The sequence below is a fragment of the Erpetoichthys calabaricus genome, chromosome 18, assembly GCF_900747795.2.
Source record: "Erpetoichthys calabaricus chromosome 18, fErpCal1.3, whole genome shotgun sequence".
NCBI classification, from domain to species: Eukaryota; Metazoa; Chordata; class Cladistia; order Polypteriformes; family Polypteridae; genus Erpetoichthys; species Erpetoichthys calabaricus.
The window spans coordinates 58,277,505-58,300,465 of record NC_041411.2 but is presented as its reverse complement, the minus strand read 5'-3'; the positions used below and the strand labels follow the sequence as shown (position 1 = coordinate 58,300,465).

At 40.9% G+C, this 22,961-nt stretch overlaps 1 protein-coding gene across 3 annotated transcripts in view; it reads left to right on the top strand.

Annotated features, from left to right (window-relative positions):
• The window catches only part of iqsec1b (IQ motif and Sec7 domain ArfGEF 1b), a 207,776-nt gene that overhangs the window by 71,738 nt on the left and 113,077 nt on the right, over window positions 1-22,961 (top strand). The window contains exon 1 of one of the 3 annotated variants that reach the window (XM_028825435.2): window positions 13,460-13,601. The exons of the other annotated variants lie outside the window; for them this stretch is intronic. Within the exon in view, the coding sequence (XP_028681268.1) occupies window positions 13,579-13,601 (23 nt within the window). The 5' untranslated portion in view covers window positions 13,460-13,578. Of the gene's footprint in view, window positions 1-13,459; window positions 13,602-22,961 lie in introns of those variants that run through there. 3 annotated transcript variants of the gene reach the window in all.

Here is a 22,961-nt window from a genome sequence, read left to right as displayed (position 1 = left end):
ATTTAAAGTTCACTGTTAAAAATCTCTCAAAGTTCCTCTCTTTTTTGTAAGGACATAGTTGATTTAAAAGATAAAATAAGTTTAGTAAACTTCACTTCTTTACATTTCTATATGTTCTGAGCACTGTGTCTTTTTACAACTATAATTGGAATCAGCGTTTTTATTCTCCTTTGGTCTGCTCTGAAGTTTTTTGTTTCTTTCTTTGGTTACTGCCATTTCTATTTCATTATTTTTTAATTTGTTTTCTATGGTTTTCATTCACAGTTTTCTTTGCCTTTCTTGTCCCTTTGTTCTAAATTGATGCACTGTAGACACATTTAATTTTCCTATGAACAGCAAAGTCACCCATTGTTATTTTTTTTATATGGTACCCAGAAACTATATGACTGACTGACTGGTTCTATTTAATGGCATGTGAAGTAATTTGGCAAACTGAATTAACTGGATAGGCTGGGCTTCATGATGGTTTGCAGTTCTTGTGATTAGTTTTCAGCATCTTCAATATTTAAATTTTCACTTGATGTCTTCCTACGTCATGTGATCTTTTTCCTCTTAACTTGAGTACTGTGACATTTTACTAAAAAACAAATATTAAATAAGTAGCTGTCAGGAGTCTGCATTCAGTGTAGTGAAATGGCTTTGGCTCTGAAGTAAAATGAAAATGTAAAGTCGAAAGTCATTGCTTTGTTTCTCAGAGGCCTAATTTGCCACCTGTGCCTTTGCAAATAAGGGGCAGCAGATTTTAAAAATAGTGTCAAATCAACAACAATAAAAAGTGTTTACAAAAACTGGGGAGGTCAGTTTCACATAATGCCTCAAAACAGATTGCAATCAGTTAAATTAAAAGTAAAATCAAAGGCAGCAGTAACTGAAAATTGGTGACTCTATTCAAGGCAAATGCATGATCTTATGAAATTCAGCTTAACTTGTTTCTAAGCTTGGATGTCTTGCTTGAAATGATGGGTATATTTACAGCAGTGGATGTTTTATGCCTTGGAAATTTTTCTTTGGTATTATGGCTATCAGTTGGGGAATGTGCCAGTATCCAGATGCATTCAAAAACACTAGTATTCACCCATTTTTTCACACTGCTTGGATAGTACCTAAACCTTGAGATTAAGTTATTTATACCTGCCACAGTGAACAAGGGAACTGGGACTTCAAAAGCCACCTACACTTTACTTCACCTGTATTTGTTCTGATGCCTTTCCCTCTCCCTGAGACTGCACCAATAGACCCTTATGGATGATAATTGAATGGGAGTATGTAGCATTCTCAATATATCTGGAAGCATCTACACATTGGCCCTTTTCCTGGCACCCTTCTGTCGAAGTTCTACATTATTTTGTGGCTGAGATATAGCTTATTGTATGTGAAGGTCTTTTCTGACCTCTCACTTCTTACATTTATGCTGATCTTTTTTTTTATTTTCATCGATCATCAAATGTGTGTTTTTGGTTTGGTTTTCTTTTTTGCATATCAGCTTAGGAGAAAATGGCACAAGTAAGAATGTGCGTTTCCTCCCAGTTTAGTCTTCAGCAGTTATGTGTTCTTTAATTAGTTTTTTTTTTCCAGAATATTATACTTTCTGAGATGCTAATCAATGGCTTAATGAAGCAGAATAACTGAATAGTCATGTCACATGTATATGTTGTATTATAATGTGGATCAAAATTCAAATCATTCTGTCTTCATCTTGCACAATGGTCCACCAATGACATCCCATACAATCATTCTTTATATCTCATACATACTTACTGTAATACAATGGCCCAGCAGTGTTTTGTCATCCTATTGGAACCTATTTTAAAAGCCCAGCACTGACATAAAATGGTATACTACTTCCTTGTAGACCAGCCATTACATCTACTTCGAGCATAACGGTGCAGCAGTGATGTGCTACCCCAGCCACACACAGATCATAACAAAAGTTAGATAGGATCATGATATCCAGTCCAACATCAGTTAACCTTTCTTATTTCAGCTTACATTTCCTAAATATCATAGTATGGAGATCTCGTGGTGCTACTTACAAGCACACAACTTGATAACTAGTTTCACATACTTGCAGTTCTCTTTGTGAAAATATATAATACATAATTTGTGTGTAATCTACCCTTAAACAATTTCTGTTTCTGCCCATGTGTTCTTTTTAGAGCAGCAACAAGCATCAACTGCCTTACCCCTATATTGTTTTAAACAGTTCTCTCATTTTCACCCCTTTAATCACTGTTTACGTAAACTGAAAGGACTCCGCTGCTTCAGTCATTGCTCATAACTAATTTCCCACAGTCCTGGAATAAATATAGGAAATATGCTCTGTACATTTCCTAAATGTGTAATGCCCTCCTTATACTATGGAAACTAGAACTGCAAAGAGTATTTTATTTGAGGCCTCAGCAGTGCATTATACAGTAAGCATAATGTCTCTTGACTTCCACTCTGCACAGAGCACCAGAGGTACGGGAAAAGATCAATCAATACAGTAGAGAATTACAATATTTTTCACTGTATTATAACATTAATACATTTATTACAAGAGTGTATATTTTTTATTATGTCCTCATCAAGTCTAGGTTTTATAGTGCAACAGTTGCCATCCCTGAAAGGCTTGGTGTAGCTGCCAGCAGTAGCGTACTATTTTGTCTTGATGTAATAGCCTGCCATTGCCATGCTATCCCATCCAGTCCTGGTGTTATAGCTTAGATATGACATGCTATCCTATTCAGCCTTGAAACAATGAGCACAACACCAATATACTGTCTTACAAAGATCTGGTACAGACCACTAGTGACGTTTGATTCTCTGTTCATACGTAGGCTAGTTGCAAGCAGATGGATTTTAATTAAATATCATAGTCATTAGTGCATAGTATTATTATTCTCCTGTTGAATAGGGAGCCTTGAGAATCAGGAACTATGCAGTACTTTATTTAGATTCTAGCATCTTTTAGGTTTAACGTCACTCTCTTCATACTAGTGCTGCATCTGTTCTTTTTTGTACACAGCTTCATATTTTTTTTCATTCTTCGAAAATAGTAATGGCCTTGTCCTTTTATGTGACTGGCATAAAAGAAAAATCTATAGATAAGAAAATGGTTCATCACTCAGTTGAAGATGATAAGCTGACTACTGCATTGCTTTGATTTTAGTGAAGTGGAAAATAAAGCGTGAAATCTTTTTAGTGCTTCCCTCTTCAAAGCAGACACATTTTTCCAGTAGTTAATAGCAGTAAGAATAAGTGTCATGCCAGAACACCTGACAAGAAAGCTGTTTTGGGATATAGATATAATTGGCAGAGTTTCAGTTAATGCCTATTTTATATAGTGTCTTTCAAAAAAGATTGCATCATATAACAACTGGTAGCAGTTTTGTCATGAGTCTGTAATTAATCCCCCCCAACCCATCCCCCATTTCTATCACAGCTGATGCTCAACTGCAGGATAAAAGTGAGCAGGAGAGGCATCCAGTCTGTGTTATGTAACCTTGTGACAGTGGCTGACCTATTGCTGTTTGCCCTGGTCCCTCTCTCACTATGTCAGTCTACTGCTATCCAATAGAAACCCTGAAAGGGCCACAGATGATAACAAAGTGTTCACATATAGTTCTGCCTGAATTTCAACAGTTTGTTATAATATGGATAGTTATTTTTGTTGCACAAGCCAACATAGGGGTAACTGGAAGCATAACTGATCTCTTGCTAGGCCTAGCTGCGTGATGGGCACAAATTAAAAAAGACAGGATGGTGGTAGAGAAAACCTAGTAGCTGGCCAAAAAGAGAGAAGTCGTCACGCATTCTGATTTGAGTTTCTGATGAGGTTTACATTTTAATTATTCTTTCAGAGTGAACCAGCAATATTCAGTATTGCAGTTTAGCAAGCCAGTGAAACATATAGCCTTAGTGAAAAAGTGAGAAACTCAAGCTTTTTGTGCCAACGTGAATGTTTATGAGGGCAACTGAAAGGGGCTAATCACAGCATCTCAAGGGAAGCAAAGTCAGTTGTATATTTCAAATCAAAGTTGAGAACTTTGTCTTAAGGGACATGACTATAAGGGTTGGAAGTGTTTGAGCCTTACATTTTTAAAAGATAAAAGAGATCCAACACAGATGATAGAATTGAAACATTCTTTATTTTTTCACAGTTCTTCTTGGTTGTCCACTAAAAATTCTCCCAAGGTGTGATAAGCACCATTCTACTTGACACAGGCTTTATGCAGTCTATAGGGATTTGCCAGAAAAGGACTGCTATCAAGACTGGTGTGTGACCCAAAGTCTCGTGCAGGACTGGAAAAGGAGTGACACCATTCAGCTGGGTGTTTTATCAGCTGCATTATTTTCTGTCAGCTTTGGTGGGGGCTCAACTGTCTCCAAACCCTGCCACCTAAAGGGTCCATTTATACTATATTATCCACCCATGTACTTGGGTGACATTTCTTTCACAGCAATGTGAGACTCTGCCCTTCCTCTTCCTGTCCACTACTTATTAATGATGTTTGATCCCGCCCTCTCATTTCCTGTCTTCTGTTTAGTGGTGGTATGTGTGGCTCCATCCTTCCTGTCCACTGTTGACTGATGGATGATATTTGTGGCTACATTCTTGGAACTTGCATCATCCCTTCTTCCTGTGTGTTCCAGTATATTCCAGTCTTCTCATTTTAGTGTGTGGCCAAGGCTAATCTGTGCAGCTCTGCTATTCACATTTCCTGATGATTATTTAGCAAAAATGTGTGTTGCTGTACCCTTCTGCAGTTTTTATGTTGTCAAATTTTTGCCTGTAAAGTGCACAGGCTCCTCCTCCTGTATGCAGTATGCATTTAATGATGCATTAAATGTGTACACTGGGCAGCACCACCTCTGGCCTGATTTGATGCCGTTAATTTGTGAAAGTATAGCCATCTTCTTGCATGGTCATCCTCATTGCTGCATTATGCACATTAGGCTGGTAATGTTTGTTAAAGGTGATAGGTAAGTAATCGATGAGTGCTTAGAATGTAGATCTGGTATTTTCACCTAGTTTATTTGTTCAGTCCATTCAAAACATGTCTTGCTAGGTTAATTGGTAAACTCTAAACACTGACTCAATGTTGGTATATGTGACTCCATTGTAATTAGTTCCACCTTTCCCCAGTATTTTTATGGGATAGAGGCTCAGACCCCTTGCAAACTTGTTAAAGAAAACTTGAGTTCAGAAAGAGAACAAGTAAATAATTGTTTGGTCTGTTGTATGCGCTGTGTGCTACATGTAGGCTATATGGTTACGCAGTGATTAACTGTGCTGCTTTACCACTCTAGGTAATTAGGTTTTAAATCCAAGCCTTGTCACTACCTGATGCTATTTTTAAGCTCCATTCTTATGCATGATGCTGCTTGAATAGGCTCTAGCCTCTAGTGACCCTGCAACCAGATTAAGCAGGTTTAGTAATTTTAAATGATTGAATGGATATCCAATATATTAAGAGTGCTTGATGATTACTGGAACTGAGAGCTGTAATGCTGTCTGTTAAATATTATTTATATGAGGGTAAATCAAAAAGTAAAGGCAATTTGAAAATGATGTGGTAACCATAAAGGATAAAAGCTGATGCAACATAATATGTTTGTGATTGCTTATGGGTAGGTCAAACACGCACAGAAAAACGGTTTATCATTAGTCTAGATGAAGCCAAGGTCAAATCAACATGGAATCTTTGCTGCGGGATTGCACCGTTGTTGAACAATGTGCCACAGTGAGATTTCTTTCAGCAGAGGGAGTTAAACATGCTGAAATTCACTGAAGGATGTTGGCTTGTGGAGATCAGTAAGCTATTTGGGTACCCATCTTGCACAGCCTTTATGGTACCCCAAGTCATCATGCACTATGGCATGTGCAGATCCATAGCTGATATCCAAATGTGTATCAGTTGCGAACAACGTAATCTTTCGGGTCTTGTCCAATGAAGGCATTCATCACATTGATGTGGGCTTGTGTGCTCGACATTGACAGTCGACCAGATCAAGCTTTGTCGGTTACACTAGTTCTTACCGCTTTTAACCTTTATACCCATTCAGAAACTTTTCATTGTCATGCTGTTTCTGCTTCTTGTTTAGCCCACATCCTTCAGTGCAATCCCACAGCAGAGTGTCCATGTTCATTTGATCTTGGCTTCAACAAGACTAAAGGCAGAGTGCTGTGTGTGTGGAACTACTCATAACTATCGCAAATATGTTGTATTGCGTCAGCTTCTATCCATAGCAGTTACCACGTAATTTTCAAAATTCATTTCAGCAGTACAATATTATGCTGAACAAAAAATGACTGGAATAAACTTAGGTTAGTTTGGGGGAGAAAAATGTATGACCCCATTTGAACATCTGGGACTGGTCAAGGATCAAGCGGCAAGTCATTCATCATGCCTCTGAGAGGAAATTGCCTTAGAGCTTATAATGAAATCTGTGTTTTTGGCACGTCCCTAAATAAGAAGGTAGAAAAGCACAAAAGAGGAAAGGTGCATGTTTATCTAAACCAGTATTCACTGAGAATGCTGCAGTAGATAGTCATCGTGTTGCTGATAATAAAGTATTATCCATCCATACCAGTTACCACAGAATTATCAAATTTCTTTACGGTTTCATTAAGCCATGTATTAAGCTTGTACCTTAAATCAGTACACTTTGCAATACAAAGCTTTATGCAGTAACTCCTGTTTTTCAGAATAATTGCAAGATTATCTGTTGGCTTAAAAGCAGGTTCCCATAATGAAATTTCTGGAGTACTGTCATCCATCTGGTTGCAGTTACAATCCATCCATCCATCCATCCATTGTCTCCCGCTTATCCGAGGTCGGGTCGCGGGGGCAGCAGCTTGAGCAGAGATGCCCAGACTTCCCTCTCCCCGGCCACTTCTTCTAGCTCTTCCGGGAGAATCCCAAGGCGTTCCCAGGCCAGTCGAGAGACATAGTCCTCCAGCATGTCCTGGGTCTTCCCCGGGGCCTCCTCCCGGTTAGACGTGCCCGGAACACCTCACCAGGGAGGCGTCCAGGAGGCAATCCTGATCAGATGCCCGAGCCACCTCATCTGACTCCTCTCGATGCGGAGGAGCAGCGGCTCTACTCTGAGCCCCTCCCGGATGACTGAGCTTCTCACCCTATCTTTAAGGGAAAGCCCAGACACCCTGCAGAGGAAACTCATTTCAGCCGCTTGTATTCGCGATCTCGTTCTTTCGGTCATTACCCATAGCTCATGACCATAGGTGAGGGTAGGAACATAGATCGACTGGTAAATTGAGAGCTTCGATTTGCGGCTCAGCTCCTTTTTCATTACTGCGGATGCCGCACCGATCCGTCTGTCGATCTCACGCTCCATTCTTCCCTCACTTGTGAACAAGACCCCGAGATACTTGAACTCCTCCACTTGGGGCAGGATCTCGCTACCAACCCTGAGAGGGCACTCCACCCTTTTCCGGCTGAAGGCCATGGTCTCTGATTTGGAGGTGCTGATTCTCATCCCAGCCGCTTCACACTCGGCTGCGAACCGATCCAGAGAGAGCTGAAGATCACGGCCTGATGAAGCAAACAGGACAACATCATCTGCAAAAAGCAGTGACCTAATCCTGAGCCCACCAAACCGGACCCCCTCAACACCCTGGCTGCGCCTAGAAATTCTGTCCATAAAAGTTATGAACAGAATCGGTGACAAAGGGCAGCCCTGGCAGAGTCCCAACTCTCACTGGAAATGGGTTCGACTTACTGCCGGCAATGCGGACCAAGCTCTGGCACCGATCGTACAGGGACCGAACAGCCCTTATCAGGGGGGCCTGTACCCCATACTCTCGGAGTTACCCCCCACAGGATTCCCCGAGGGACACGGTCGAATGCCTTTTCCAAGTCCACAAAACACATGTAGACTGGTTGGGCAAACTCCCATGCACCCCTCCAGGACCCTGCTAAGGGTATAGAGCTGGTCCCACAGTTCCGCGACCAGGACGAAAACCACACTGTTCCTCCTGAATTCGAGGCTCGACTATCCGACGGACCTTCCTCTCCAGGACCCCTGAATAGACTTTTCCAGGGAGGCTGAGGAGTGTGATCCCTCTGTAGTTGGAACACACCCTCCGATCCCCCTTCTTAAGGACCACCACCCCGGTCTGCCAATCCAGAGGCACTGTCCCTGATGTCCATGCGCTGTTGCAGAGGCGTGTCAACCAAGACAGTCCTACAACATCCAGAGCCTTGAGGAACTCCGGGCGTATCTCATCCACCCCCGGGGCCCTGCCACCAAGGAGTTTTTCGACCACCTCGGTGACCTCAGTCCCAGAGATGGGGGAGCCCACCTCTGAGTCCCCAGGCTCTGCTTCCTCATTGGAAGGCATGTTAATGGGATTGAGTAGGTCTTCGAAGTACTCCCCCCACCGACCCACAACGTCCCGAGTCCGAGGTCAGCAGCGCACCATCCCCACCATATACAGTGTTGACACTGCACTGCTTCCCCTTCCTGAGACGCCGGATGGTGGACCAGAATCTCCTCGAAGCCGTCCGAAAGTCGTTCTCCATGGCCTCCCCCAAACTCCTCCCATGCCCCGAGTTTTTGCCTCAGCAACCACCCAAAGCCGCATTACGCTTGGCCTGCCGGTACCTATTAGCTGCCTCCACGGTCCCACAGGACAAAAGGGTCCTGTAGGACTCCTTCTTCAGCTTGACGGCATCCTTCACCGCCGGTGTCCACCAACGGGTTCGGGGATTGCCGCCACGACAGGCACCGACCACCTACGGCCACAGCTCCGGTCAGCTGCCTCAACAATAGAGGCACGGAACATGGCCCATTCGGACTCAATGTCCCCCACCTCCCTCGGGATGTGGTCGAAAGTTCTGCCGGAGGTGGGAGTTGAAGCTACTTCTGACAGGGGGGCTCTGCCAGACGTTCCCCAGCAGACCCTCACAACACGTTTGGGCCTACCACGCCTGACCAGCATCCTCCCCCCACCATCGAAGCCAACCTCACCACCAGGTGGTGATCAGTTGACAGCTCCGCCCCTCTCTTCACCCGAGTGTCCAAGACATGTGGCCGCAAGTCTGACGACACGACCACAAAGTCGATCATCGAACTGAGGCCTAGGGTGTTCCTGGTGCCAAGTGCACATATGAACACCCCTATGCTTGAACATGGTGTTCGTTATGGGACAATCCGTGACGAGCACAGAAGTCCAAAAACAAAACACCGCTCGGGTTCAGATCGGGGGGGCCATTCCTCCCCAATCACGCCCTTCCAGGTCTCACTGTCATTGCCCCACGTGAGCATTGAAGTCTCCCAGCAGAACGAGGGAGTCCCCAGAAGGTATGCCCTCTAGCACACCCTCTAGGGACTCCAAAAAGGGTGGGTACTCCGAACTGCTGTTCGGTGCATACGCACAAACAACAGTTAGGACCTGTCCCCCCACCCGAAGGCGAAGGGAGGCTACTCTCTTGTCCACCGGGGTAAACCCCAATGTACAGGCTCCAAGTCGGGGGGGCAATAAGTATACCTACACCCGCTCGGCGCCTCTCACCGGGGGCAACTCCAGAGTGGTACAGAGTCCAGCCCCCTCTCAAGGAGATTGGTTCCAGAGTCCAAGCTGTGCGTCGAGGTGAGTCCCACTATATCTAGCTGGAACCTCTCAACTTCTCGCACTAGCTCAGGCTCCTTCCCCTTCAGAGAGGTGACATTCCACGTCCCAAGAGCCAGCTTCTGTAGCCGAGGATCGGACCGCCAAGGTCCCCGCCTTCGGCCACCACCCAACTCACACTGCACCCGACCTCCTTGGCCCCTCCCATAGGTGGTGAGCCCATGGGAAGGGGGACCCACGTTGCCTCTTCGGGCTGTGCCCGGCTGAGCCCCATGGGTGGCAGGCCCGGCCACCAGGCGCTCACCATCGAGCCCCACCTCCAGGCCTGGCTCCAGAGTGGGGCCCCGGTGACCCGTGTCTGGGCAAAGAAAAACGCCATCCAAAATTGTTTTTCATCATAGGAGGTTTGTTTAACCACTCTTTGTCTCATCCCCTCACCTAGGACCAGTTTGCCTTGGGTGGCCCTACCAGGGGCATAAAGCCCCGGACAACAGAGCTCCTAGGATCATTGGGGACAACGCAAACCCCTCCACCACGATAAGGTGGCGGTTAAAGGAGCAGTTACAATTAACTACAAAAAAATTAGGGGAGAAGTAGCTGATCACTGCGTATTTGCAAAGAAGCTGGAATATCCCTTTTCCATGAGCACTGGAATAGCCAAACAGCTCATAGTAGAATATGAATACAAAAGTACCCAGCTCTCCAGCACCCTTTTGCTTTCAGCAGTACTTGAGTTGCCTCAAATGAGCTTAGCAGAGCTGTGCATTGCTTCACGTTTTAATTTTTAAGTTGTGCTGCCCTCTACTGGTTGTGCCTCAGAATTACAGAATGTTTCCTTTCTCTTTAGTCAGGAAGGGATACCAGTCCGACAGAACCCCCTGCTGGAAGTCTGCAGAAGTGTTAGGTGGATACCTGCACTATAGTGGCACCATCACAGGTGTCATTTGTGCCGCAACAACCCCAAGATGTTAGAGAATTTAGAATTTGTTAGAATATGTGTTTGAGGAATGATTTTGTCAATTTAACTTCAAAATGATTTGGGGTAAATGCCTATTCAGACCGCCTTAAACATTGTTTTCCTGTTACTATATATAATAATATATGTAAAATCATAATGATATTTTCAATCCTTAGAATAATACCATTGGTTATAAATATGTGAATATAGCAATAAAATCCTAATTAAAAATCATTTGTACAGTAAACAGACAGTAGAATATAGGCATGTATAAAATCTGCTTTTAAAAAGTCAATGATTTAATATCATGAAAGATTTGACAAAAGGCATTCTTCATAACTGGACAAATGAAGAACTCTTGGTCTTGACGTCATAGCACAGACTGACAGAGGTAGTCTCAGATTTGTAGTTCTGTGCTGACTGCTTGACTTGTGTGTGATAATCAGGTTCAATTTTCATTATTTCTCATAATTCCTCCTGCCAACAATTGTACTGAATATAAGACATTATATTGTACTTTCAATATTATGCTGAACAAAAATGACTGGAATCAACGGTGCATGTTTTTTCTAAACCAGCATTCACTGGAGAAAGTTGCAGTAGATAGCCATTGTGTTACTGATAATAGAGTATTATTTGGTCTTTCATTACCAAGGACTGTTGTATTGTTTTTCTTTATCTATAATGTAAAATATGTTTATTGTAGTGATGATCACAGTGCAGCTGTGCTGTGAGTTGAGTGACATGTCACTCAAACGATCAACTTAAGATGCTGTAATCATAGTTTTGGGTTCCTTCACAAATATGAGCAGTAAAGTCAAATTCCTCATATCTGTTGAGATGTTGAACTTCTCACTGTTACTACTCAGAACTGCTGAAATGTCAGTTTGCCAATTGCTGTTCCTAGAAGCCACCTTGTACTTGCAAACAGCATGAAGGCAAACAATGTCTACTCAAATATTTAACAGCCTTTTATTATAATAACTTTCCAGTGCCTATCTATATTATTAAGGGTAAAGCATTGATGACCTCTTGGAGTGTTAGTTTGATTGTCAAAAGTGGTGTTTTGCAATTGAAAAGTAGATTAATTCCAAAGAAATTGAGTTTATTTGGCAAGTAGATTTAATAGTTTATTTGTTTAATCCTAAAGTGGCTACAAAATTAACCTTCAGTAAATACCATATGTTGTTGAAACAATTTAATTTTCTACCTTAGAGAAGAGGTGTAATTAAATTGTAATATAAACTTTTAGTTTAGTTCCATAAAGCAGTTTGTGATGGTGCAAACTTCTAGTGGCAATATAAAAATAAAGATTGTTTAATAATAATAAAACTCAGTCCCTAAATACAACTTCCCTGAGGTTTTGGGCATATTTTTGCAATGTGCTTCCGATAGAGATGCTACTGCTGCTTTAGTATAGTTGGTTTTATCCTTTTTTTTTTTTTTTTTTTTTTCTTGTGATCAAGAACAATTTCAGGCTGCTGCTGTTTCCACACTGCTGAGCCACAAAAAGAGCAGCAGATCCAAGCGATGTACAGAGCAGGCTGTGATGCATTTCAGTGAGAAGCATCAAGCCTGAAGATGTACATGTGTATACTGTACTTATGTGAAGCTGTGAGTTTTTGTGTGTGAGTCGTGTGTGTAGTGGAGATACCATTAGTAAATTTATATGTGGCCAATAGAGTTATGGTGAATCTCCGTGTGACAGAACACATGTGAAATGTGGTGTGAATTAGTGTGCATCTGTGCATATTTGATTGACTTTGTATGATTCTTTCATGTGACAAAGAACATATGAGTGCATTTGTGTTTGTGTGTTACTGAACTAGAGTTATTGAGAATGTATGTGTGAGATTCATTCTGTTAGTGTACAACAAGTGTGTATGAAATACTCTATATTAGTGTATAATTCTGTGTTTTAGTCTTTGTGTATCAGCATACATGTGTGAATGAATACAAGTCATTGTGTAGAAGTGACAAGATAAGTGTGTGAGTTTGTTTAATAATGTACATGTAAGCAGGTGACTGAACTTTTTTGGGAAGGTGAGTAAGGCTTAGTGGATGTGGATGTGTGATTTTTATGACCATATAAATTAATGTGGCTGTATGAATTTGGTTAAGTTGTCATGAGTGTGTGTCCAGCTGAGATAGTACACACTGTATATAATAATGATCCTGTAACTGAGAGTGTGAGTATGCATGTCAGAATCAGTCCAAGTATAGGTATATGTGTTTGTGTACAAAACAGACTTGAGTTAATGCTTTCCTGGCTTGACTTTGGACTTCTATTTTGCTCAGAGGGATAGCCATCTGATGGATATAATGCCCAGCTGTAGTAGCATGTACCTCCTTTCCCATGCCATAACTTTGTCAGACGGATACCCTGTGCTTACAGTAAATGAGAAGCATTGTGTTGGCGTGCTGCAATTTTTATCACCCACTAATTGGTGCCTGTCACAGCTATTAATTCCTCGAGAGCGTGTGTACACACTGGCTCAGACGCAACCCACCATTAGTAATTGAGTAATCGCTGTGCTAATTGTAGTTGTCTGTCAGCCCTGGTGCCGTCTAGCGCCTGCAGATCCGCCCACCTGAAAGCAGAGGCTATCGAGTTGTGTGCAAAACAAATAGACATGGTATTAAAAATAATTAAATGCTGGGTCCAGGTCACTGCCTCTCTATTACTTTCCATTGTCCATGCAGGGTTTCATTGCACCTGCTTTGGAAAGGAGGTGCTTTACAACCACTGGAATGGCTAGTGTGGTGTGAGTTGGAGCTGCTCTAAACTAAAGATTGCCTCACTCTGTCCCTGGATCCCTCTTCAGTGTGCAGTGTCTTCAGTTGTGCTGTTGTTGCCATGGAAACTGTTCCTCCAATGGCATGCTGCAGCTGCTTCTGACTAAAGGCTATAGCGCTGCAGATGCGGCTGCTGACATCATTATAGATGAGTCTGAATGAATCTACCTCCCTCCTCTTTTTCATCTCTGTATGAATCGTTCAGAGCTTGGCTTCTCCTGTTCAAGCGTGGATCCTCTCCATCACGATGGCCTGTAGGCGCTGCCACTTGTAAGTACCTATGTGACACCTCTCTTTATGGGACTGTTAGTGGGATTAGCATCACTTTGGACTATTGGGCTCAGCGTGTTACTGGCAGGAACATGCTGCTTATTGGGCGCTGCCGGTCACTTATCCTCTTGGTATTTCATGCTAGTTTGTGATGGAATTGTTGAGCAAGTGTGTATCAGATGGCATTTATTCCACACATTGAAAATGCCACCACTGTACATACACACAAAAACATAACATTGCTTACTGTACACATACACACCTTTAGAGCATAGAGAACATGTGACTTCACAAAAAACAGATTTCTGTGAAGCCAATCAGGTGTGAGCCTGCTACAATACTAACAGAATAATATATGCTCACACGTACATATGATTGACAGTAGAATGCTCTCCCAAAGATGGCCTACAAAGCGGATAAAGATGTGGGAGTGGAGACTACTGAGACAGTTTGAAGGAGGAGATTGAATTGTTTTTCAAGCTTTAATGATGGAAACTAGTGACAGGCCTGTGGAAGCAGGTACCACAGGGAGTTTCTTGAAAGTGCACTGATCTGTCTACCCGTGACACTGTAAGAACTGTTCTTGTATGTCTTTCACCTTGTGATCAGCAGTAATGATCACTTGCACTAAGGTGCCTTTTCAGCCTTTCAAGTCAGCAAACATTTAATGCCCTTGGGAATCTCTGAGAGGGGACGTGATGCCTCATTTGACTGATTTCCCATGTTAATTCTACCCCTCCCACTTGCAGTGAGTAATGAAGATATGATTGCATTGAAGTGTGAAGCTGAGAGCCCTGAAGCAGTGCCCATTTGTAAGCACTATGGAACTTGTCTGTTATGTAGTGCAATCCAGTGACACATCACTGTCTGCCCAAAGACTGTCTTATGAGAAAATTGATTTCGAATAGCCGAGGTACAGGCAAGCCTACACATTTGAGAAGAGAGACCTCCAAAGTTGGAGAGGAAATCGGGAAGGAAGCTAGCAGGATGCCAGCATACTTCAGACACTCTTGTATATAACAAGTTTTTTTTAGATCTAGTCTGTTGGAATTGAAATGTTCAGGCGATTGCCTTTGTGTGGATTTGTACCAGCTTTGGTGGGTACAATTAACTCTTTGGTAGAACTCAGATGTAAGGGTTAAAAATTAGTCTTCTGCCCAGAATGGCACCAGGGTCAGCCACAGAAAATGAGTACATCAAGTTTCAGAGTGAAAATGGTCTGGAGATCCCACATTTAGTTAATACATCCAGGCGATACACATGGAACATGATGTAATGTTAAAGAAAATGGGACAGGTCGCAAAAGACACAATAATGGAGGTATGGTGTGACTGAGAAACTTGGTGACACTTTTACAAAAATCTGGCTTTATGTGCATGTAGATGCACAACAACTCCAGTAGCCCAATACATCCTAGAAGTATAGCAGGCTTTGGAATTTTTGGGTCAGGTGACTATGGTTACTGGGGAGGTGTTCCTGCATGATTAAGTACAAGCAGCTGACGGAAAAGCTGAGAAGACTACTTTCAGCATTGCTTTGTAGGTCAAAACTAAGAAGACTTTCATAGGTTGGTTAGAGGTCATGTAGAAACTGCTTTTTTGTAAATTGTTTGAACTTTTGGTAGCCAAAATAAAATTTATTTTGATGACATGCAGGTTAGGTGGATTGACGATTCTAAATTGGCCCTAGTGTGTGTTTGGTGTGTAGGTGTGTTTGTGTGTGTCCTGCAGTGGGTTGGCACCCTGCCCAGGATTGGTTCCTGCCTTGTGCCCTGTGTTGGCTGGGATTGGCTCCGGCAGACCCCCGTGACCCTGTGTTCGGATTCAGCGGGTTGGAAAATGGATGGATGGATGGATGATTACATTGCAGTGTAGTGGTGGTTCCAGCTCAAGTGTTCAAAGAACATCCGTTTAGTGCCTCTGAAATTAGTCAAGATTTAGCTAGAATATGCTGTCTGAGTTGCTCCTTCATTAGTCCTTAAAATAAAAATATTTTAACATCTTGGCCACCTACCAAAAATCATAAGATGCTTACCTTTCTGTAGATTTCATAATGCACCCACCATGCGGTCAAAGCATTCAGCTTTCCTGAAGGGTGTTTTCTATACCTTAAAGCTAGCTGTTTTGGTGCCATTCACAAAATAGCTATAAGTCTTCAGGACCTTTCTTTATTGAATATGCTTGTAACAGTTTAGTTATTTTTCAATTATTGTATGTTGTTCCACTGTGAGCATGCTGCAAAAGAGAAAAAATGTAAAGTACTGAAACCAGACTAGAAACTTATTCCCACTTATATCTGTGCCTTTGTTGATGGAGTATCCTGCCTGTCTTTGCTCAGTATCTGGGGATGGGACAACCAGGATCTTTGAGGATGGGGCCATCTTGGCACTGTTACAGTTCTGAAGGTAGAACTGCCCACCTACACCATTAGCTTCTGTGTTTGCTACAGAATTGGATGGCTGGAGGTGAAGGTATCTGTTGCTGAATGTTTTCTGTTCTTGAGAATTTACCTGAAATGTGGGAAGAAGCAGCATTGCTTTTATAAAAAAATTCATCTATTTTAAAATCGGTCCCAAAGTCAGAACAATAGAGTTTCCATTCCAATACACATCCAATTTCATTTACTTATGTTGAAATGTAATGCCTGTGCCAGCGTGTGGCCGAAAGTGAGAGTACATTTCTCAAAGTCAAAAGTGATGAATCTGCAACAAATGTGTTTTTAATGACTAAGAAACATGGGCCTTTATTTCAAAGTCAAATCTGTCTTGCGGCAAAGAAAATTCTTTCCTCTGCGCTGTAAATCATGTGTCTCTTTGTCATTCTTATCATTGCTATATCTGATATCTTCAGTGAGTTCCCTTTGCAACTTCTGGTCCTGTAGTATTTGCCCAGAATATTAATGTGTACCCTCACAAGATACTGTGTATTGTGTGGTTCTATAATATTCTTCCATCCCTCCTTAACTGGTGCATTGTACTATAATATGGCAAGTGGTTCTTATCATTCCAGATTAAAAGGCCACTTGGTAGCTCTCATGGTAGACAAGGTGGATATATGCCACTCATATTATATTTTAATACACCTGGTATTCTCCACTGCTCTACAGTGAGGGCAAGTGAACAATCATTCTTCAAATGTACCTTTTTGGAGAATAATTGCCATGTTCCTTGTACATCTTAGTATGATTCACTCTACTTGGTCTTTTTTGCAAACCACTATAATAAAACAAATCAGGATCTGAAGTATAATTTGACATCTATAATGATGATAACCTCATCAGGTTTTTGAATTACAGCATGATTGTGATAAATTATGATTTATTTCTGGAGAATGAGATGTTGGTGTATCATACTTCAAAGATTAATTTAAGAGTTAAAAATCAAAAGGTGCAGGCTATAAATAAAAATGCAGTTTATGCATTATCCTCTCCATTAGACAGTAGACCGAGCTGAGAATGTTGTTGCCATATATTCTCGACTGAAATGAATCCCTGTGACCACAGGGTGTTACTAAGGACCTCAGCCATCTCGCATAATAACTTTTCTCTATCTTCTGTTACAGCAAATAGTATGGGACAAATTACACTCACCCAGCAAATTCAAAGAAACAGCAGTTTTTATAAACAGGTTATAAGATTATTCAGCAGTCATTCATTAACAAATGCTTGATTCTTTCTTTTTTATATATTTATATATATACACTAGCTGTGTAAGCCTGTGCTGTAAAAAGCACAGGGTCCTAGAAACTATTGAAATCGTCAGAAAAAAAATTTGAAATGTAGAGATGTCAGGTAATTGAAAGGAACTACTCTGGGGATCTCTCTCCTAGGAGGTTTCGTTTCACTGACGTGCTCGCATCGTTTGTGCATTAGTGGCTAAGCAACTGTCGTTCTTCAGAGGTTTCGTTTTGCCAATGTGCTCACCACGCTTCTGTAAAAGCGGATAAGTGAGTGACTTTCTCTTTGGATGCCTTGTTTTGCTGACGTGCTGGCCTCGCTTGCGTACCCTCGGAGGTATATTTTATAAGATCTGTATGCTGCATTCTTTGTCATTCCTTTGATCAATTGTTGGCATTATATTACTGCCAGTAGTAAGGATTTCATTGTTCTATGACAATAAATTTGAATTTGACTATAAACCTGTTAGACATTGTATAGAACATTAACAACAACTGTCTTGCAGTTCTTCAGTACCTTGTGTGACCACTTCTTGCAACCGCCACTAATTGACACCTCTGACACATTGAGTCAGTAACCCTTTGAAATCTGACATTGTGTAATATTATCTCATTGCTGCACAAGGGCCTGACAAAGTTGCTGGACCATGGCAGGAAGAGTGTTGAATCTGTGGATTTAGGAACTTAGAATATAACAAAGGTAATCTGTGAGGAGACTTTCAGTAGAGAAAGCCGACATAGCAGGGTTGCGGAAATCTAATGCCCAACTCGTCTGACACGGGTAAATTGACCGTTGGACAAGCGTGTTTTTCTGGTTTCAGTTGTCCGCAGACAAGTGCAATGTTCTGGAGTAAAAAGAATTATGTGTGCTGTGCAGGGCACATTTTTACCACTACTTTCAAATTTTAAACATTTGGGTATGTACTTCATGCAGAAACAGTCTACTTAGGCATGTTCTTCATGTCTCAAATTGGTCTTCAATATTGTTTACAAAATGACGGCTGATTTTTCAAAGGGGAAGCACTCTTACGGTCTTACATAAGTATTTTACCCAACTGTTTACATGCTTGGAGATGCTGTCATTTTTTTCATGCCGACATTACGATGTAATCTGATGATTTTTCATTATAATCGATAACTTTTATATATTACCAGTAACGGCATACTGCACGATAACGTGCAGTGAATACACTTGACTTGAGCATTCCTAGTTTTCATACTCTTTCTCCGTCTCTGTTTAGCATTTGCTTGCTCAGAGGTTGATACACTTGCTGCTTCCTGAGCAGCTCTTCTTGTCTCCACCCTAGCGGCCCGCTGCTTCTCTTCTTTCATTGGCATCTTTTCGTGTTAAAACTGATTAAGTTAGTTTTTGTGTTGCAATTACTTAGTACGTTTTCTTTCATTTTTCACTTAAGTGCCAATCTGCCTCAAGAATGATTAGCGAAGGTGGTGGGGAATGAGAACGGCACCCATACGCATGTGCCGCATGGCCGCCCTGCTGTGCTGTGCCGAGAGTTGATTCAACAATAAAATAAAATAAAAACAAAAAGAGTAATACAAATCATCACCCCGAAAGCGGATAGTAGACGTCACGTAGTATATGTGTACCAAATTTCAAGTCAATAGGTGAAACGGTTTGCGAGCTACAGGTGATTTAAAATCCTGGACAGATAAACGAACAGCCACAGTAGGGTATTATAATAATAAGATTAATAAAATTCATTGTTTCTACATAAAAATGCGGTCATTTTACTTACAATGCAAATGTTTTCACCACATAACAAAGCTTGTTAGACAGTTAATCTTTCCTGAAATTTGCGATTTCGCGTAGGTTGTGATATATTGAGGAGTTTTGATGAGCTGTCTATAGATCATTTTTGTTTAGAGAATTTTTCATATAAAACAAGTTGGTTTCGCGCTGTCAGTTTATTAGAATGTTTTCTTCTTTATTTTTAACGGTTTTCAAATTTTATGAAATATCTATAAAAATGTTCACTTAGACGCGATTATTTTTTCTTCTTGTGAGAGATTATTCTCCAATATGAATTTAGTAAAGAGTTCTCTAAGATCCCGCGTGACTCAGGAAAACCTTCAAAACCAGATGCGCATTGTTGTTGATGGCAAACCTTTAGAAGAGTTTGACCCACTACCAGCTGTGGAATTCTGGCTGTCATCTGGCAACAGGCACATCACTCAAAAAACCTGTAAAGTCATCAGCATCCACTTCTGCAGGACCATCAGTCCAGGAATCGTGCAGTTCAGCTCAAGCAGAAATGAACAGCATTCAGCCCATGCTGTCTCAGATGGTAAAGATTCTTGGAGGAGAAAATGTTGCAAGACAAAAGCTGAAGAACATGGCAGAAAATTAATCGGGACAGTGTTCTGTTATGTAACTGTAATATGTGAAACAGAACTAGTGTACCTATAAAGAAGGCATTGTTTATTAGTGAGTTAAAATGATAAGGGAATCTTTTATATAATGTTCTAGAGCAAGGTGGCAAAATACTACTCCCTGAAAGAACTTTTTTCAGTTTTAAAATGGAAGGCAGTTTTAGTATCAATAAAAGAGATCAGAAAAAATAAACTATTTTTCACTTTTGTTATTTGTTTATGGGCAAGTGAATTTAACTGGCGGACAAGTGGATTTTCTAAGTTTACTTGTTCGTGGACAAGTAGAAAAAAAATTTGATTTCCACACCCCTGGACATAGGGAGCATCTGCACATCAGCACTCATTCCTCAGGACAACTGTTATCACAGCAGCTGTTTGTGGCCTGGCATTGTCCTGCTGTAGGTTCGGATCATGTAGACAGAGTGAGAAGGGGGCCTCTAATGGGTCACCTTGCTCTTAGGCCTGCAGTATGCACACTGTTTCTCACTGTTTTGTCACTGATGCAGGTATTGTTTCTGCTGGTAATTTCAGCAGCAGTATTGATGACAGATCTGAAACTGTTTTGCAGAATGGACACAGATTTTTCAATCTTGCTCCAGGGCAACCAGATCGTGAATGGTCAACTGTCCTGGCAGTTTGCTGAAGCCTTGCCTGCAATCAGGACACTGTGGAGTGGCTTAACCCAAAGTGTCTGTCAATACTACCATATGACATTCCTGTCTTAAGGCAGTGGTCCTATTCCTTGCATCTGATGACATTCGTGGCATTATGAAATGCACAGAAAATTGATTGAGTGTAGTCTTTGACTTGTTGTGACCTAGGCTTTTGAATTAAGGCCTTTTTCAAGGTGATCTGATTAGCCATTAATCCATCTGGAACTCTTTGGATAAAAGTACACCTAACACGCTTTTGTGTGTTTTTCAATTCGAAAGATGGCTGAAACAAACTTTTGGTGAATGTATGTAAGCTGTAAAAATATTTTCTCAATCCAGAAAATATCTTGATTCTTTTTTCCAACTGTGTATTTTTGATACTGCATTTTAAACTTACCTGATCTGTACATCGCCTTGTCATGATGCATGATATTAATGGAAATGTATATAGTGCTAACTTCCAGTGACACTGAAATACAGTATGGATATGAAAATAATGGCTGAGTGAACAGTCCATACTGTTTCAAGCTGCCTCCAAAGAATTTAAGTCTCATTGGACTATTGTGGATTTTTAACTTGTTTTCCCCCCACCTTCAGATATGAACAGTTCTGAGCAGATTGCTCATAGTTCACTTTCTGCTTTGCCTGGCAACGCACATCTTTTGTTTGTGGGACACCATTTAGGGCAAGCCTTTTCAGATGACAAACTTGCATATATTTGGATATAATGCAGTTCAAGAAGAAATCAGTGATGACGTGTTTGTATTTACATAATGTAATGGATATCATTAAGGTAAAATTTATAGGTTAATGTTTTAATGATTCTGATCAAAAATACATTTAATATCAATAAATAATTGTTGATAAAAAATAGGATGGTATTGTAGCCTCGTAACTCCAAACATTTTGAAAGGTTCATGACTCAAACAGGATTGTTTATGGTGTATGTTGAAGTGTGACAAAATTACTTTCTGTGCATTCTGAATGGTGCAAATTAGATGTATTCATCTCAATCAGAGCTCTTCATGCTTTTGATGCTTTGGGCTATTTGGCTTCAGTGTTGTGCCCATTAATGCAATAAGACAAGAAGGCTTGTATGACGTGATGTCTTGGCAATACATTTTCTGCATTGTATTACTACGTCTGCTGCTGTCGCTCATTTTCTGGCCAAGAGGCATTTGTAATATCAAAGCATTTTGCTTGGCCACCAATCTGGGACTTTGTCTTGTTCGATTTCTAGCTGCAGTCTCCATTTCTGAATCAGCAGCTCCACAACTACACCGTTCCACATGTTTGACACTTGAACCAAATTACTGACTTGCGGCTCTTGCTTCCATGCCACCCCATCCCATACATCTCTCTTTCTCTGCAGATTGCTTGTGGGAACAGAGACTTTATATTGGCCGTTCATTTTTTGAATATTTCAAAGTTCACAGCTAGAAGACTTAAGGTACTGTATGTTTAACAAAATAAACTCCTGTTGCAAGTTCTCCCGAGAAGATTATCTTAAAATTCATGCAATCTAGACAGTCAGTCAGTAAATCAATCAATCAGTCAATCAATCTTTATCTTACATTGTACCTTTCATTAGCAGCACTACCAAAAGCATTTTAAAAAAGAAAATCACAATGCAAATTAATAAAGTAGATTTTCTTTGTCATGTTGTGTGGCAGACATTCACTCAATGGTCTCTTTATTAGGTTCACTTGTCTTGTGTCAGGTATGACCAGTTTTGGCTTCAAGGAAAATTCTTCAAGTCAACAAGATACAAGAAACATTCTGTTGGGATTTTGGCCCATGCTGAATCGATAGTATTGTGTAATTCCTGAATATTTTCCAACCACACATTCATGCTATAAATCAATGTTTCACCTCATCCCAAAGGTACTATATTGCAGTTGTTCTCAAGGTCAGTACTGCAAGCTCCCTGTGGCTGCGAGTTTTCACTCCAACTAAATTCTTCTTTTATTTGGACTCCTGTCTTAATTAAGCATGCTTTTATTTTTCAGTTTCTTTTTTGTATCAATCCAAGAATTACAAACTGTTTTTGCAAAATCTTCACTGAATGGAACAAAAGTATATTTGTTAGCTAGGTAAGAATTTATAATAATTTTTAATATTTTGTTCTTTTTTTAATGTTCTGGTTATTTAAGCCATTGTCTACTAACAAGCCCACAAGTGGGTAACATTTATATACCTGTCCTTTAGCATTCAGTATTGTTTGTGCTGGTGTTCATTCTGATTGACATTAATTGTTGATATACAAATACAATTAGGAGAGCAAACTCCACAGAAAAGGTGAATTAAAAAGAAAATGAAAAAACAGTTTAGCATTTAAAGATATGGTAAAAATATGCAATTCTTAATATGTGGAGCCCTTGACATATTTGTGCTTTTTACATCAAATTATGTCCCTTCCATCTTCACATTGCATCTTTTTTGTATTATTTTTTTTTTTGTTCTGACCAGGTAGCATTTTTCCCTTAATCATTGCAAACTAATCTTTCTTTTCTTGGTTGGCCAGGGCAGGAACCAGTATGTTGTTCACTGCTGTAGCTCATCCAATCCACGATCTGACATGTTTTGCATTCAGAGATGTCCTTCTATAAACCACTGTTTGAAAGATATGTTATTTGAGGAGT